Source organism: Cygnus atratus, chromosome 20, assembly GCF_013377495.2.
Source record: "Cygnus atratus isolate AKBS03 ecotype Queensland, Australia chromosome 20, CAtr_DNAZoo_HiC_assembly, whole genome shotgun sequence".
In the NCBI taxonomy this organism is placed as follows: Eukaryota; Metazoa; Chordata; class Aves; order Anseriformes; family Anatidae; genus Cygnus; species Cygnus atratus.
Window position 1 is genome coordinate 7,038,749 of NC_066381.1, and position 14,486 is coordinate 7,053,234.

The following is a 14,486-nucleotide window of genomic DNA, read 5'->3' on the forward strand; positions in this document are numbered from 1 at the left end:
GGTTTGGGCTCAAGCGGGTGCTTGGCTGCACCCGCCGACTACTGGAGCTGTGCCCCCAGCCCCTGGGGACAGCCCCAGGCAGTGTGACAGCCTGGACAGCGATCCAAGAACTTTCTAAAGGCTTTCTGTCCTCCTCCTCCAGCCCTTCTCCTGTCCGAGCCGTAGGAAAGGATTTAACCCACTCAAAACTTGACGCTGGGCTGGACGGTGAGCCCCCAGCACTGCACACACGCACCCTTACCTCCGGGGTGCAGCACCCCAGGGTGCCACCAAAGTGGCTCAGCATCCCAGGGTGAGGCCAATTGCACCTCCCTGCTCCGGGGCGGACAGGGTGCAGGATACGGCCCCGGAGGGACCAAACACACCCAAGGCGCAGCCGCCCATGCCGGCTATTCACCCGCGTCCCCCCCACATCCACACACTGCAGCGGGTGCGTGTTAGTACCCGGGTATCGTGGGGGGGCTGCGACCCCCACCTGCCCGCCCTGAATTTCCTGGAGAACTCCCCGCGGCCGCATCCTGAGCGGTCGGCGGGAAGCCGGCAGGGGATTTAGGGCTTCCCGGCGTAATCCCGGTGCATCAGCTGAACACGAGGCGGGTCCCAGCAGGGATGCTGCTTCGGGGGCCCCCAGGGCCATCCAGGGCTGGGCGAGGGTTAGGGACGAGCGGTTAGTGGCACACGGGGAGGTTCATGCTGCACTGCACACACCGCTCCCACCTCCTGCCTCAGTCGCTCTCGGGGCGATACAGGTACTTCATCATCAGGCTGTCCACCTGCTTCTTGCGCTGCTTCTCCTCCTTCTTGCCCCGGCTGGGGCGCGCCGGCTCCTCGCCCCCCGCCGCCCGCGGGCCCTTCTTGACACTGGATGTGCTCCGGTAGGAGCCGGAGGAGGAATCGGAGGAGGAATCGGAGGAGGAGCCCGATTCGGAGGACGACTTCTTCTTCTTCTTCTTGGATTTCTTCTTGGACTTCTTGGCGCGCTTCTTGGAGCTCTTCTTCTTCCGCTCCTCCTCTTCCTCCGAGGAGGAGGACTCCGAGGAAGAGCTGCTCCGGTGCCGGCTGCTGTGCCGGGACGACCGGGAGACTTCGAGGGCGGAGGCAGAGCGGCGGAGGCTGCCGGGGTTTCGGTCGGCGGCGCCCAGGGGGGCCGCGCTTTTCACGCTGCGCACACTGCGGCCGTCATCCCCTGAGTCGGCCTCGGGGCTGGAATAGCCCCCGGCCCGCGGCGAGCGGTAGCTCAGCACCTCCTGGATGGCGGCCTCCAGGTCGGGGTCGAGGTAGGAGCGGTGCCCCACCGGGCGGGCGTCCCCGGGGGACCCATCCTCGGAGGCGGCGCTGCGGGGCCGGGGGGGCACGGAGAAGCTGCGCCCCAGCGGGGGCTGCCCCCGGCACACCTCGTCCGCCTCGTCCAGGCGGCTGCGTGCGAGGGAAAGCCGCGACTCGGGGCGTCCCTCCACCCCCCCGCGGCGGCTCCGCAGGCTGCCGGGGCTGGAGAGGGCGAAGCTCAGCACCGAGCATCCCTCGTCCCCCTCGTCCCCGTCCTCCGGCCCGCGCCAGGAGGCCGAGGAGGCCCGGCTCACCGGGGCGGAGGCGACAGAGGCCTTCTCGCCCTCGGTGTTGGCCGAGAGGGACCAACGCTTGCCCAGCCCTTGCCGAGCCCGGCCGCTGGCGTCGGCGAAGGCGCGGGCGATGACGGCCGCCCGGTCCTCATGCTCCGCGCCGCGGGCCGCCCTGCGGGCGGCGCGCTCGGGGGACTCGGGCCGCTCGCTCAGCGCGCTGAAAAGGGTCTGCTCGTCCCCGCGGCCGCCTATGGAGTCCTTGAGGCTGGGCCGCTTCCTATAGCTGAGGCAGCTCGCCACCGACACCGGCCGCTCCTCGCCCTCCGGGCCGTCCGCGGGGGCCGACCTGGGCAGGGGGGCACCGGGGCGTGCGCCGGGGAGGCAAGAGAGAGAGGAGGTGAGCTGGGGGGGGGGGGAGGCAGCACGCCGCGAGGCAGGCTAAATAATTTGCATCAGCGGAAAACAGCTTCATGGAAAATGCCATGCAAATTAGGGTATTGTTCTAGCCCGTCACTTTGATTCCCTTTTAAAGTGTTTCGTTCAATTTATTTCATTGTCAGCTACCTGGAGCCGCCGCGTTTGATTCCCGACTTCAGAAAAGGTGGAATTATCTCCAATAACAAAATGTTTTACATCTGCACCGCTGAATAAATTAAACCAATTAAGAAAAACTGGCTCAGATCTTTCCCCCCTGCTCGGCAGAAGGAGGGGGGGAGCCCCCCGGGACTCCCAAAGCCCTGCCAGGAAATTGGGTTTGGATGAAAGCAATCTGCACTCATCAGGCGAGCGCGCTCCCCGGGGATCGGCCCTGACCGCCGCAGCCAGTGGACGTGAGCGGGGCTACGTGTCCCCCCTTGGGGACATATGGGGGGCGTGAGGCTGGCTGACGTGCCGGGGAGGGGTGCGTGATGGAGGGACGTGGTGGAGCTGCTAACAGGGGGAGGATGGGGAGGGGATGCGGGGGCAGGAGCCCACCACGGGTACCTGCAGGGGGAGGCAGGGGAGGGGGCTGCAGCTGCCCATGCAGGTGGGATGCTGGGGGACCAGGGAGGTCCCCAAGGGTGTGGGGAGCTGGGGACGTGCCAGCACCTGGGCACGTGTGTCCCCAACGGAGACCGAGCCTCTCACCAGCGTTTGCCTTTCCCCAGAAAACCACACAAGCATCATGCAGCACCGCAGCACACATGGGTGATGTCCGTCCCTCGCTCTGGACCCTCGTTGGACATCCCCGTCCTCTCCCAGATGCTGACACCCTGACCTGCACCCACCTGCTGCTCTTCAGGCTGCCGTCATCCGAGAGCGCTTTGGAGGAGCCTTTGTTCTTGGAGAGCCACGACTTGACCCCATCCACACGATCCTCCAGCTCCGAGTCCACGTCTGAGTCGCCGTCACTGGCAGAGGGAGAAACCCAGCGATGAGCGGCGGGGTAACCGGGCGCCGCGGAGGTGCCACCGTGTCACCGCGCACCCAGCGTGGCCACCTCCCAGCGCCCATCCCTCCATCCTGCTCCGTCTTGGGGGCACAAACCTGCATGCTCCGGGCTCCCCGAGCCACAGCCATGCCACGACCCCCCCCCCCACACCCCCAACAAGCCCCCCCCAAGAGGATGCGAGGCCACCAGGCAGGAGGGGGCTCAGCACAAGCGTGCCGGCTGCCCCGGGCACACGGCGCGTCTCGCTGCGGCGGCAGGAGAGCCCTGGATGTGCACAGCAACGTGGCTGGAAAAATACCAACGAGACGCAGGGGGAGCGAGAGGAACCACGCGGGGCACGGCTCCAGAAACGTTGGGGGGGGGGCGGATTTTGAGCTCGCTGAGAGCACGGGGCCGGGGAGGAAATAAGTGGGTTCGTTTTATAGGCCACCGTCAAGTGCAGAATTACAGTGGGGAAGAGCCATGTTGATGTCTCTGGGTAAACAGGAGTTTAGCAGGCAGAGCTGAAATGACTCCGGCAAGGCGGGCGCACGAGCGCGGCGGGCAGATTTATGGCCCCGCCGTGACAGAGAACCCCTGATTTACACCCAGGCATAAAAAAAGCCCTATCTGGCTTAAAACATCTAATTTATAATGGCCGTTCATAACCATATTGATTGCCTTTAGAAAGAAGGTGCCGTGCGCGTTGCAAAAATCCATTGCTCCGCGTTAAAAGCATCCCTGCATAAATCTCCGCTAATACCTAACTGCTTACTGCTTTCATTAGGGTTATCGCGGTGCCCGTAAGGAAATCGAAGCCTCGTGTCCCCCCCCGACCCCGCCGGGCTCCCTGCTGCCGGCCGGCACGGGGCGAGGGATGGATAATTTCATCCTAAATGGACGCTTTATCCACATGGCCTTGGGCTCAGTCCCTGCCCAGGGACCGGCACGGGGGGGACAGGCTATTATAGACCCTGCGTATGAATCCTCCTCGTTACATTCAAAGCAACGAGCTGCACTTCATCACACGCCGCTCCCTCCCCTGCAATATATCCAGGCAACGCTCGGCTTTAAAAAAAAAAAAAAAAAAAAGAAAAAAAAAAAAAAACCAACAAGCCCCATAAACAAACTCAGGGGGCAGCCGAGGTTTTAAATCGGCGGAATTAAACTCCCCGTCAAACGCAATTTATGTCCGGATGAGAGTGCCATTAGTTAACCGGGACCCGCGTCGCGGGGGAGCGCGCGAGGCAGCCCGGGCGGCGCAGGACATTAATTGCGGGTGACAGCGGGGCTCCGGCGGCCTCTGGAGCTGCTCCGCGCCCTCCCGGTGCCCGGCGGCGTGGCAGGACCTGGCCCCGGCCCCGCGGAGGTGGTTAGGGGCAGCGGTGCGGCCGCGGATGCTGTTAGCTGCATGCGGAGCTGGGCCAGTGGCATGCGGGGGCCCCGGCCCCGGGGGGGTGAGCGGGGGTTAGGGGATGGGGGGGGGGGGGGGTGGAGAAGGAAAGAGGAGGTCCTCACAGTTTACTCTTTCTTTTCTGATACTTTGCCACCATGTCCTGCAAACTGGGAGGGGGTGGGGAGGGAGAAACATAACAGAATGAAATCAAATGAAATTTAAAATAATAATAATAAAAAGAAACCAAGTGGAGGGGGGATGAATAGGGGAGCAAATCAAAGGGTGGGGATGGGATTGGGGCTGGGGGGGGGGCGAAGTTTGGCTGCTCTGACCCCTTCTGCGGGGCTGGGCTGGGCTGGATCCCAGCACCCTGAGCCTCCTGTGCCCTGGGAGTCCCGGGGCTGTCCCCAGAAGTTGTGGCCGGGGGTGCTCCATAACGCCCACGGCTGCGCTTCGGGCACCTCCACAAGCTGCAGGGGGGCTGGGGGTGGAGGGGGGGATGGCCGGGTGCACGGGTGTGTGGGGGGATGCATGGGTGCTCAGATGGATGGATGGATGGATGGATGCACGGGTGGCCAGATGCACGCGTGCAGCGATGCACGGATGGATGGATGGACAGATGGATGGACAGATGGACGGACAGCACCCTGCCAGGGCCGGGCAGAGCTGAGGGCCCCCCCCGTGGCGTTTCAGAAGTGGCGAGGAGAAGCGGTGAGCCCGGGTGAGGTGCCCCATGCGGGAGCCAGGCCCGGGGCGCGCTCACCTGTTGATGAGGTCCTCGTTGCTGTCGCTCTCCATCTCGTCCTCGATGGCAGCCTGCAGGTCCCCGATGCGCTTGAAGGCCAGCTTCAGGTCCGACTGCAGGCTCTGGTTGGCGGCTTCCAGGCTCTCCAGGTCCATCTCCTGCGGGGACGGTGAGGGGTGAGCATCGGGGGCGTGGGGCGCAGGGACCACACTGGGCTCGCAGCCCCTTCGGGGGGTGCTCCGGAGCGATGCCCTCACCAGCTCGTGCTTCTTGCGGCTGGCCTCCGCCTCCTTCTTGGCCAGCTCGCCCATCTCCTCCTTGACGTCGCGGAGCTGCCGCTGCAGCCGCTTGTTCTGCTCCTTCTCCCGGTTCTCGGCGGCCGCCCGCTGGTCCCGCTCCTCCGTCAGCTTCTCCATGTTCTCCTTGAGCCGCGTGGCCAGGCTCTGCGGGGCATCCGTGCGGGTTCGGGGGCAGCTGCAGCATCCTCCCTTGCACCCCGATGCCCTGGCCCCCCCGGGTACCCCCAAATTGCAGCAATACCCACCCACCAGCTGCGGTTACGGTGGCTCAGCATGGGTGCTGTGCCACCCTCCCCAAGGGCTCGCACGAGGACGGATGCCGTCCCCATGAATTTACATGAGGGGATGGGAAGGAGGCGGGAGGAAGAGCGGCATCTCCGGGAGGAACCCCCCCCCCCGGGCCAGGGAAGGGGTAGAACAACTGCAAGGGCTTTGGTGAATTGGAAAAATAGATTTAACTTTGTGTGAAGTAATTACAGCATGTAACGTAGGGAAAAAATAGCTTCCATTCTCCACCAGCCGCTGAGCCAGCCGCTGCATATTTATGGCCCCGGCAGAGAGAGCGGGAAGGGAAATAACAGCTAGGAAAATATTAAGAGGAGAGCTAAGCTGCTCAGCTCCCTCGGCAGAGAGCTGCAGAGGCAGAATATAAAGCAGGCTGCGTTTAGCAGGGCCGGGAGAGTCTATAATTTCACTTAGTCGATGCAGGGAAACAGCAGCACTTTGCCAGGCCGGGTGGCGGATTACGGTTATCAGCGCCCGCGGGAGCTTCCCTGGTGGGGTTGGCAGCACTGCAGCGGCGTGGGGGGTCCGGGGATGGGGACACTGGGGATGTCCCCGGGGGACCCCTGGCTTTCTTCGTGCCTTGGTTGCATTGCCGTGGCAGCTCCGTGGGGACTGGGGATGTGTCGGACCCAGCCTGTGTCTGTTAAGGAGGTGCCTGTACCTACCTCCAGGCGCTTGACTTGCGTCCGCTCGAACTCCAGCCTGGTCTCCAGCTCGCGGATCTTGGCCTCCTGCCGGCTCACCAGCGACTTGTCCACCATGGACTGCTCGAGGAACTCCAGCTGGCTCTGCAGTGCTTGCAGCTGCGGGCAGGCAGCCTCAGTGCCAGCTCCCTGCCTCCCCCTGTGCCTTCCCCCCCTGCCATCCCCGCGGAGAGCTCCGGGGACCCCCTGGGAAAGCCCCTGGGATGCTGGGGGAACCCATACAGCAAGCAGAGGGTTTCTGGATCCCCCCACCCCCAGCTTTGCTCCACACCTTCTCCTGCAGCTCCTGCTTCTCCTTGTTGACCTCCTCCAGCTGTGCCTGGAGGTCGTTCATCTGCGCCAGGTCCCGAGATGCCTGCAGGACGAGCCAGGCCATTAGTGGGGCCGGCAGGGGACCGGCGTTACGGGGTGCAGGGGTTCCCCTTCACCTGGGCCACCGCCGCTTTGTGCTTCTTCATCAGCTCGTTCATGTCCTCCTGGTCCTCCTCCAGGCGACTCTGCACCTCGTTCTTCTCCCGCTGCAGCCGGCTCAGCTGCTCTTCCAGCTGGGGGGAAAAACAGTGTCTCCCGCTGTGCCTCCTGCCCTCCTACACCTGGCCGAGCCCCTGGGGAGGGGGCACCCACCCTGGCGTGCAGCAGGGACTCCCCAAAAAAAGCCCCAGAGGGTGCAGGCTCATCCCGCTGGCACAGGGAAGGGGTCTCCCCCCGGGGCACGTTCCCCAGCACGGCACGGCGCACCCCGAAATCACTTACGGCTGCCTTAGCTTTGGAGAGGTCATCGATCTGAAGGTGGAGGTCTTCAATCTCCACCTCCATGGACTTGCGGGCCTTGACGGCGGCCGCGCAGGTGAACTCAGACTCCTCGAGCTGCGGGGACAAGGCTCAGCACCCGGCCAGGGGCACGGGGACATCCCCAGCCCCTCAGGGGCCGCGCCGTGGGGGCGGCCAGCCTGGACGCACCTGGTTCTTGAGCTGGGCGATCTCCCTCTTGCTGGGCGCGTTGTTCTTCAGGTGGTCCAGCATGATCTGCGCGTCGGCCAGCAGCGCCTTCGTCCTCTTCAGGTCGCGGCGCAGGCGCTTCTCCGTCTCGAAGTCCCTCTGGTTGGCCTGCACGGGAGGGAAAGCCGTGCCAAGCACCGCGCTGCGGCGACCCCCCCGCGACACCTCGGTGTCCCCATGCCCTACCTGGTCACTGACAGCAGATAATTTGCTCTCCAGCTCCCGCTTCTCTCTCAGCACCTTCTGCTTGTCCTCGTACTCCTCCTCCAGCTGCACCTCCATCTGCTTCAGCTGCGGAGAGCCCGGGGAGCCCGGTCAGGGGGGATGAGGACGGGGAAACCCCCCCCCGACGTGTGCCACGTGCCCTGGGGACACGGGGTGACCCCTTGGGCTGGACACGGCGAGCACCCGTTTGCGCAATGGGCGGCGTGATGCCCAGCGTGCGAGCGGGACCGGTCGGACCTGCCAAGCCTGCCGGAGCCGGGCAGCGGGCGCGTGGGAGCCGGGCGTTGTGTGATGGTGTCCCCAGCGCCTCCCCGGCACCCAGCCGGGGCACGGGACGCATCCCGGCTTCCCCCTTGGGCAGCAGGGCCGTGGCCAAGCCCTACCTTCTTCTGGCACGACTGCCGAATCTCCTCCACCTCCTCGTCGCGGCTCTCCACCTCCTTGGCGTGGGTCTGCCGCAGCCGCTCCATCTCCATCTCGAGCCGCAGCTTGGCCTGGAAAAAAGGGGGGAGAGGGGGGGCGGTAAGAGCCAAGGGGACACGGGGACGCCCCCACGCCGCTGCCCTGCTCACCCAGTAAGCCCCCTGCTCCTCGGCTGACCGCGCTGCCCGCCCCGTGGTGACCTGCCGTGCCATGGTGGCGGCGCCAAGGGCCGGGAGCTGCGTCCGCAGCCGTAGCCTGGCCTGACGCCGGGGTGAGGGCGGTCGCCTCCGCTCACCGGGCAAGCCCGGCCCAGGTAATGACAGCCCTGCACGAAACCACCCCGCCCAGAAACCCACGCGCACGCGGGGCGGCCGAGCCCTCGCCCCTCCCCGCCGTACCTGCTCCAGCATCTGGATGGTGCCAGCCTGCTCGTCCAGTTCCTCCTCCTGGTCCTTCGCCTTGGCCTCCAGGTCCCGCAGCTGCTTCTTCACCTTGGCGAGGGACGCCTCGTCCTTCGACTCCTGGCAGGAGATGTCCTGCAGCTCGGCCTCCAGCGCCTCCGCCCGCTGCGTCAGCCCGGCGATGTCCGAGTCCTTATCCTGCGGGGACGGGGAGCGGCGGTGAGCCTGGGGGGGGGTGCCCGGCGTGGCGAGCGGCGAGGTGCCGGGCGCCTCTCACCTCCAGCAGCTGCTTGAGGCCGAAGACCTCGGCCACCAGCACGTCCTTCTCGCGGCTCAGCTTCTCCCGCTGCAGCCTCTCCCGCTGCGCCTCCTCGTGCGCCTGCGAGAGCTCGCCGTCGAATCTGTGCGATGAGAGCGCGGCGTGCTCAGCACCCCACGCCCCTGCCGGCCCCGCTCCACCCGGCATCGCTGCCAGCAGTGCTGGTTACGAGCCCTTTCGTTTCCAGCACGCACAGAGCGGGGAGATGCTCGGAGCAAATCCTCCCAGCACCTTCACCCAACAGCTCATCGGGAGCGCGGTGCTTGCGGTGCGCACCCGAGCAGCCTCAGCAGCCTCCCCACGGGGCTGGCGCGTGCCAGTGGGACCGTGGCTGCTGGTGGTGGGGGCTTGGCTACACGGGGACGGCTGCTTGAAGCAGGACGCAGAGGGGCTACAATGCACAGGGGTCTCCAGCAGAGAGGGGCTCTTGCAGTGTCTCGGCTCCCTGGTCCCATCCCCGGGTAGCCGCAGGGACGTGAGCCCCTGGCATGGCAGCGCTCAGCCCCTCCCAACGTCCCCAAAAGAGGATCAAGAGGGGTTTGCTCTGAAATCACTGCCTCTGGGGCTTGGAAAATAACCCTGCACTTGGGTTTGTGACCTGTGTTACACACCCCGGCAGCTAATCCCCATTTTTCTTCGCGCTGGGTAATAAACAGCTGCATTAACACAGACTCCAATCCGCGGAAATTGAAATTAATTAGATTGGATTCTCTCGCTGTATTTGTGTGTGTGATCATTACCATAATGAGATGAAAGCGTCCCTGCTGCTTAATAACGTTAGCAAACTTTGGGGCTGGGAGAGGAGATGGGAAGAGAGCGGGTGCCGAGCAGAGCCACAGGGCACAGCCCCACTCGGGGGCTAGCTCAGCCCCGGACCCCCGGGGGGCAGCAGGGTCCCCCACGTGGGGAAGGGGCTCCCCAGCCCTGAGCATCCCCCACACCGCATCCCAGGGAAAAGGGAGCCTCATCTTCCCCGTGCAAAGCGCCTCGCCCAAGCAGGAGCTGGTGAAGTGCCCAAATCCCTGCTAAAATGGTAAAACCGCACTGCGAGAGGCTCCGAGAGCCGCCCGGCGGGGGTGTGCACCACCCCGTCCCCGTCCCCGCGCCACCCCACCTCCGCTGCTTCTTCTCCAGGTCGTGGTTGCGTCCCTGCTGGCCCTCGAGGTGCAGCTTGGTGTCCTGCAGCTCGGACGCCAGGCGCTGGCACTTCTTCTTCAGCTGCTGCAGCGCCCGCTGGCCCTCCTCGCTGTCCGCCTGCAGGTCCGCCAGCTGCGGGCAGGGGCAGGCAGGGTGCTCAGGGCCATGGGGTGGGCAGGGGGGATGGAAACTGGGGGGGAGTCCCGGGGCAGAGCCCCACTCACCCTCCTCTCCAGCTGCCTCTTGCCCTGCTGCTCCACCTCCAGCTTGTCCTCCAGCTCCTGCTGCAGCCGCTTCTTGGTGAAGTCGATCTCCCGCACCGCCCGCTCGTATTTCAGCCGCCACTCGCCTCCTGTGCGGGGGTCACCGGGGGGCTGCGGCGGGCGACGCTCCGCGGGGCACCCCGGGGTGCACCCGCGGCTTTGGGTGCCCGCAGTGCGACGGTACCTGAATCGTCGTCGTCCAGCTCCCCGTTGAGCTCGGCTGCCCGGATGAGCCGAGCTTCCATCACCTCCATCTCCATGGACTCCATCTGCTTCTTCAGGGCATCGTACTTGGCCTGCCAGGGGACACGGCTCCGGTGAGCCCCGCGGGGACCGGGAGGCGCCGCGGGGCCGGGCAGAGGCGTGGTTGGTTACCTGCAGGTCCTTCATCTCCTTCTCGGCCCGGAGCCTCTCGGCCGTCTCGGCGTCCAGCAGCTGGGAGGCCGACTCGCCTGTGTTTCGCTCGTCCGTCAGCTCCGACGTCAGCTCCGTGATCTGGGGGCAGCGGGGACGTGGCGGGGGGGGGCAGGCAGCGGGGCTTGGGGACGCTCTGCGCCCACCCGGGGTCGGCTGGGACCTACCCTGCTCTCCAGGCGGTCGCTGTTGAGCCGCAGCTCGTTGCGCTCCTTCTCCACCTTCTCGAGCTTGCTCTTGAGCTGCTGGATCTCTTCCTGCAACACAGCGGCGGGCGGTGAGGGAGGGGGCAGGCGCCACGGGAAGGGGCTGGCAGGCACGATGCTCTGCACCCCCAGCCCCCGCCCGGCACGGGGAGGGCTGGGTGGGGGCTCCCCAGGGCTGGGAGGCGCTGGCGGTGTGGGGGCTCTCCCCTGCCAAGGGCTGGGCAGGGACTTTCCCCAGCCTGCGCTGGCTCCGCCGGCCAACTCCAACCCCATAAATGGTGCCGAAACACCCGGAGGCCACGCAAAGCCGGCCTCCGGCAGAGAGGGGGGTCCCCGCACCCCCCGGGAAAAGGGGTGGGAGCAAACAAAGCCGCTCTCCTCCTCCCCCAGCACCCAAAGGGTTTGGGGCACCCAGCCCAGGCGAGGAGGGAGGGGATCCTGGGGGGATGCCCAACCAGCACGGGGCTCCGTGCCCGTGCCGCCTGCCAGCTGCGAGCGCATCGCTCTCTCCCGTTCCCTGGTGCCAGCAGGCAGGCTGGGGGGACAGGAGGGGACCTCAGAGCCCCCACCCCGGGCACCCGGCCTCGGCAGGTCGAGGTGAAAGCTGAGCCGGCAGCGGCTCCGTGCCAGGCGGGGGGGCACGGTGTCTGGTTGCCCGTGCCGCGCGGAGGCCCCCGCACATGGTGCCCGGTTTCGTTTCCATTCTCCACGCCTTGTAACCGGGCTCTCCGACAGCCGCCTCTGGGGATGCTAATGACACGCTGCTTCGCAAATTAGGGGGCAATTCATGCTGGGGGGCACGGGGCAGCGGTGGCCCTGCAGCCCACCCTCCGTGGGGTCCTGCAGCCCACCCTGCTGTGGGTCCTTGTCCGTCTCCAAGACGCACCCAGACCCATCCTGCACCATCCCCGCCCCCCCCGGCGCAGCGGTACCCACGTCTTTGCCACGGATCTGGTCCTCGGTGAGCTGCACCTCGATGAGGGGCCGCACGGTGGTGAAGAGCTTCCACCAGGGCCAGTCTTTCACCCCCTTGTTCTTCTTGATGTTCTTCTGCACGCAGCGGATGGCCAAATCCTGGATCTGCGCGGGGGCACACGGCGTCGGCACGGCTGCTGCGGGGCGCCACCGGCCGAGCAGGACGCGCGGGTGCTCAGCACCCCCGCCGCCACCCCGGCGCACTCCACTTCGTTAGCATGTGGGCTAATTGCTCCTGGCTTATCTGCCGTCCGATTACCTCCGGCACCCACACGAGCTAACCTCGCCGCGGGCGAGGCGCCGCCGCGGTGCCTATTTTACGCGCTCTTTAACAATAAAAAGCAGGAGCTGGCACGGCCGCTTCATCCCGGCACGGCACGGCAGCCCGGCGGGGCAGGACGGAGCCGACGGCCCCGGGGCTGGCCCCACGGCTCCCCACGGCTCCCCACGGCTCCCGGGCAGGGGGGGAGAGGCGGGAGGAGGAGGCACTGGGCCAGGCGGCGGCAGAAAAGCTGCGCTGCCCATTTTAGGCGAAATTGTGCAGCGGAGCGGGGAGGGGAGAGGCGCCACGAACCTTCCTCTTCTTGAAGAGCTGCCGTGCCAGGAAGCCCCTGCACGCCGCCTGGAACAGGGTGATGTTCCTGCTCGTCTGCGCGTCCCGCTGCTCCTCCAGCCTGGCCAGCGAGCCCGCCCGGAAAAACACCTGCGGGGGGGAAAAAAAAAAAAAAGGGGGGGAGAGATGCGGTGCCACCGTCCTGCTGCGCCGGCCGGTGGGGATGTGCCACTTGTGTCCCCTTGTCCCCGCCACGTCCTCGCCTTTCCCCAGCCCCGCGGCCCCATCCTGTGTGGGGTTTTTATTCTGGGTTTTTATTCCCAAGGCGCGAGGAATGGTGTGGGTGGGAGCGCACACTGCTGCCCTTGTGCCGCTGCGCCCACCCTGCCCTCAGCCAGACCCCAAAGCCTGCAGCGGGCAGGGACGTCCCCGGCAGGGTCCTACCCGGCTCAAGCCCATGTGGTAGCTGCTCTTCTCCAGGTCCAGCGACTCCAGGAGCTCCTCCACCGCCTGCGGGGAGGAAGGGGGGGTCAGGAACAGGGTGCAAGACCCCAGGGCACGGGACCGCAAGGGGAGCCTGGCACGCGTACCCGCTTCTCGTCCACCACGATGTAGTTGCGCCCGTGCTTCTTGGTCAGGTGCGGGGCCAGGACGTCGAAGCGCCGCCTGAACTCGGCGAACACCATGTGGTCGGGGTAGCCTGGGGGGGGAGCGCAGTAGAGGGGGGCCGTGGGGCAGCCGGGACGCCCGGGGGATGGCCGGGAACAGCCCCGTGCCCCCGCACGCAGGCTGCCCCCTCCCCTGTCCTTTGGGAGAACTGATGGGGCCACCCTGCATGGAGCGAGCCCTCCCCAGGACGGCTGCTGGAGGTTTTCCTTGGCCTTGTTGTTTAGTAATTTCGGCCAAGATGTGGGGTGAAAGCGGCCAGATTCCTGCCCCAGGGGAGAGCAGGGACACGTGTGTCACCCGTGCAAGCAGACGGGCCCCGCTACAGGTCCGGCCTGAGGCGCAGTTAGTTGCTGAGCCTGCACATCTTAATTAATGAGGGGGGTGCTGATGAAGAGGTTGACCCTGCCACAACCGGGGGGGTGTCGCGGACATTGCTGCAGGGAGGTGTGCGCCCAGCATCGATTTCCAATGGCTGCAGGAAGGGTCTGGCCCCAAGGCACTAAACCCGGGCTCGGCGGCCGCACCCCCACCACTTGGCTGAGCGCGACCCGGCGCCCCCCTCCCCGTCGGGACCGGGGCCGGCTGCCAGCGGGATCGCTGCCAGCAGCCGGGCAGCACCGACACAGACACCCAAGTAAGGCCATGCCTGTCCCCGGCACTGAGCCCCGATGTGACAACAGCCCCGCGGGGGGAGCGGGGCCAGCCCCGCCGGGACGGGGAAAAGCTGGCAGCAGCCGGGCTCTGCGCGAGGACGCGTGCCAAAGGGGTTCCCCGCGGGGCCCCGCGCTGCAGACGGGGGATTTGCTCCCCGCCGCCACGCTCTCTGCAGCCGGGATGCCTGTGGGTGGCAGGACTGGACCCGAATTGAGGACGGGGGGGGCTCACCTTGGCGGTACATGCGGAGGGCGTCCAGCAGGCGGGAGCCGCGGAGCTGGGCGCGCAGGAGGGGCACGTCGAGCTGCATCAGCCCCGTGGCCTCGCAGTGCTCGGCCGGCAGCTCCAGCTCGCTGCCGCTCACCCGTCGGCACGGCAGCCCCCGGGGGTCCCCGCCGCCCCCCGCCGCCTTGGGCAGGAAGCAGTGCACAAAGTGCAGCTTGGACTTCTTGATGCTGTCGATGAGGGCATCCTGCGGGGATGGGAGAGAGGTGACACGGGACAGTGCCCCAGCCGGACCCGGGGACCCACACCTGTGCCATCAAGCCGCTGCTGGTGGCCAAAGCAGGGTGCTGGGACCCCCCCACATCCCGAGGGCCCCCCACTCACCACTTGCAGCTTGATCTGGATGCACAGCGACTTCTTTTTGACGGCAGCCACGCCGGTGGTGAAGGTCTTGCGCATGCTGGTGGCCCGGCGCAGGGCCAGCTGCGAGCCCCCCTCCAGCCCCGCCACCGAGCCCGACAGCACCAGCGCCGACCCGCCCCGGCCCGCGAACAGGCTGCTGATGACCTTCCTGCGGGGCACGGAGGGGACGTCACCCCCAAAATCACCCCTTCCCCTGCTCCG

General features: G+C 66.5%; 1 protein-coding gene across 3 annotated transcripts in view; it reads right to left on the reverse strand.

Moving 5' to 3' along the window:
• MYO18A (myosin XVIIIA) overlaps positions 1–14,486 on the reverse strand; it is a 36,662-nt gene that overhangs the window by 899 nt on the left and 21,277 nt on the right. For 2 of the 3 annotated variants that reach the window (XM_050714773.1, XM_035561029.2), the window contains 24 exons: positions 14,247–14,433; positions 13,869–14,109; positions 12,905–13,014; positions 12,759–12,824; positions 12,336–12,464; positions 11,723–11,866; positions 10,748–10,837; positions 10,542–10,661; positions 10,351–10,462; positions 10,128–10,255; positions 9,881–10,035; positions 8,725–8,848; positions 8,445–8,645; positions 8,007–8,117; positions 7,585–7,689; positions 7,360–7,506; positions 7,153–7,266; positions 6,828–6,944; positions 6,671–6,754; positions 6,361–6,498; positions 5,369–5,554; positions 5,130–5,269; positions 4,489–4,533; positions 2,828–2,950 (listed from right to left, as the gene is read on the reverse strand). In XM_050714773.1, coding sequence (XP_050570730.1) covers positions 2,828–2,950; positions 4,489–4,533; positions 5,130–5,269; positions 5,369–5,554; positions 6,361–6,498; positions 6,671–6,754; positions 6,828–6,944; positions 7,153–7,266; positions 7,360–7,506; positions 7,585–7,689; positions 8,007–8,117; positions 8,445–8,645; positions 8,725–8,848; positions 9,881–10,035; positions 10,128–10,255; positions 10,351–10,462; positions 10,542–10,661; positions 10,748–10,837; positions 11,723–11,866; positions 12,336–12,464; positions 12,759–12,824; positions 12,905–13,014; positions 13,869–14,109; positions 14,247–14,433 — 3,117 coding nt within the window. Of the gene's footprint in view, positions 1–725; positions 1,906–2,827; positions 2,951–4,488; positions 4,534–5,129; positions 5,270–5,368; positions 5,555–6,360; positions 6,499–6,670; positions 6,755–6,827; positions 6,945–7,152; positions 7,267–7,359; positions 7,507–7,584; positions 7,690–8,006; positions 8,118–8,444; positions 8,646–8,724; positions 8,849–9,880; positions 10,036–10,127; positions 10,256–10,350; positions 10,463–10,541; positions 10,662–10,747; positions 10,838–11,722; positions 11,867–12,335; positions 12,465–12,758; positions 12,825–12,904; positions 13,015–13,868; positions 14,110–14,246; positions 14,434–14,486 lie in introns of those variants that run through there. The other variant, XM_050714772.1, reaches the window with a different exon arrangement.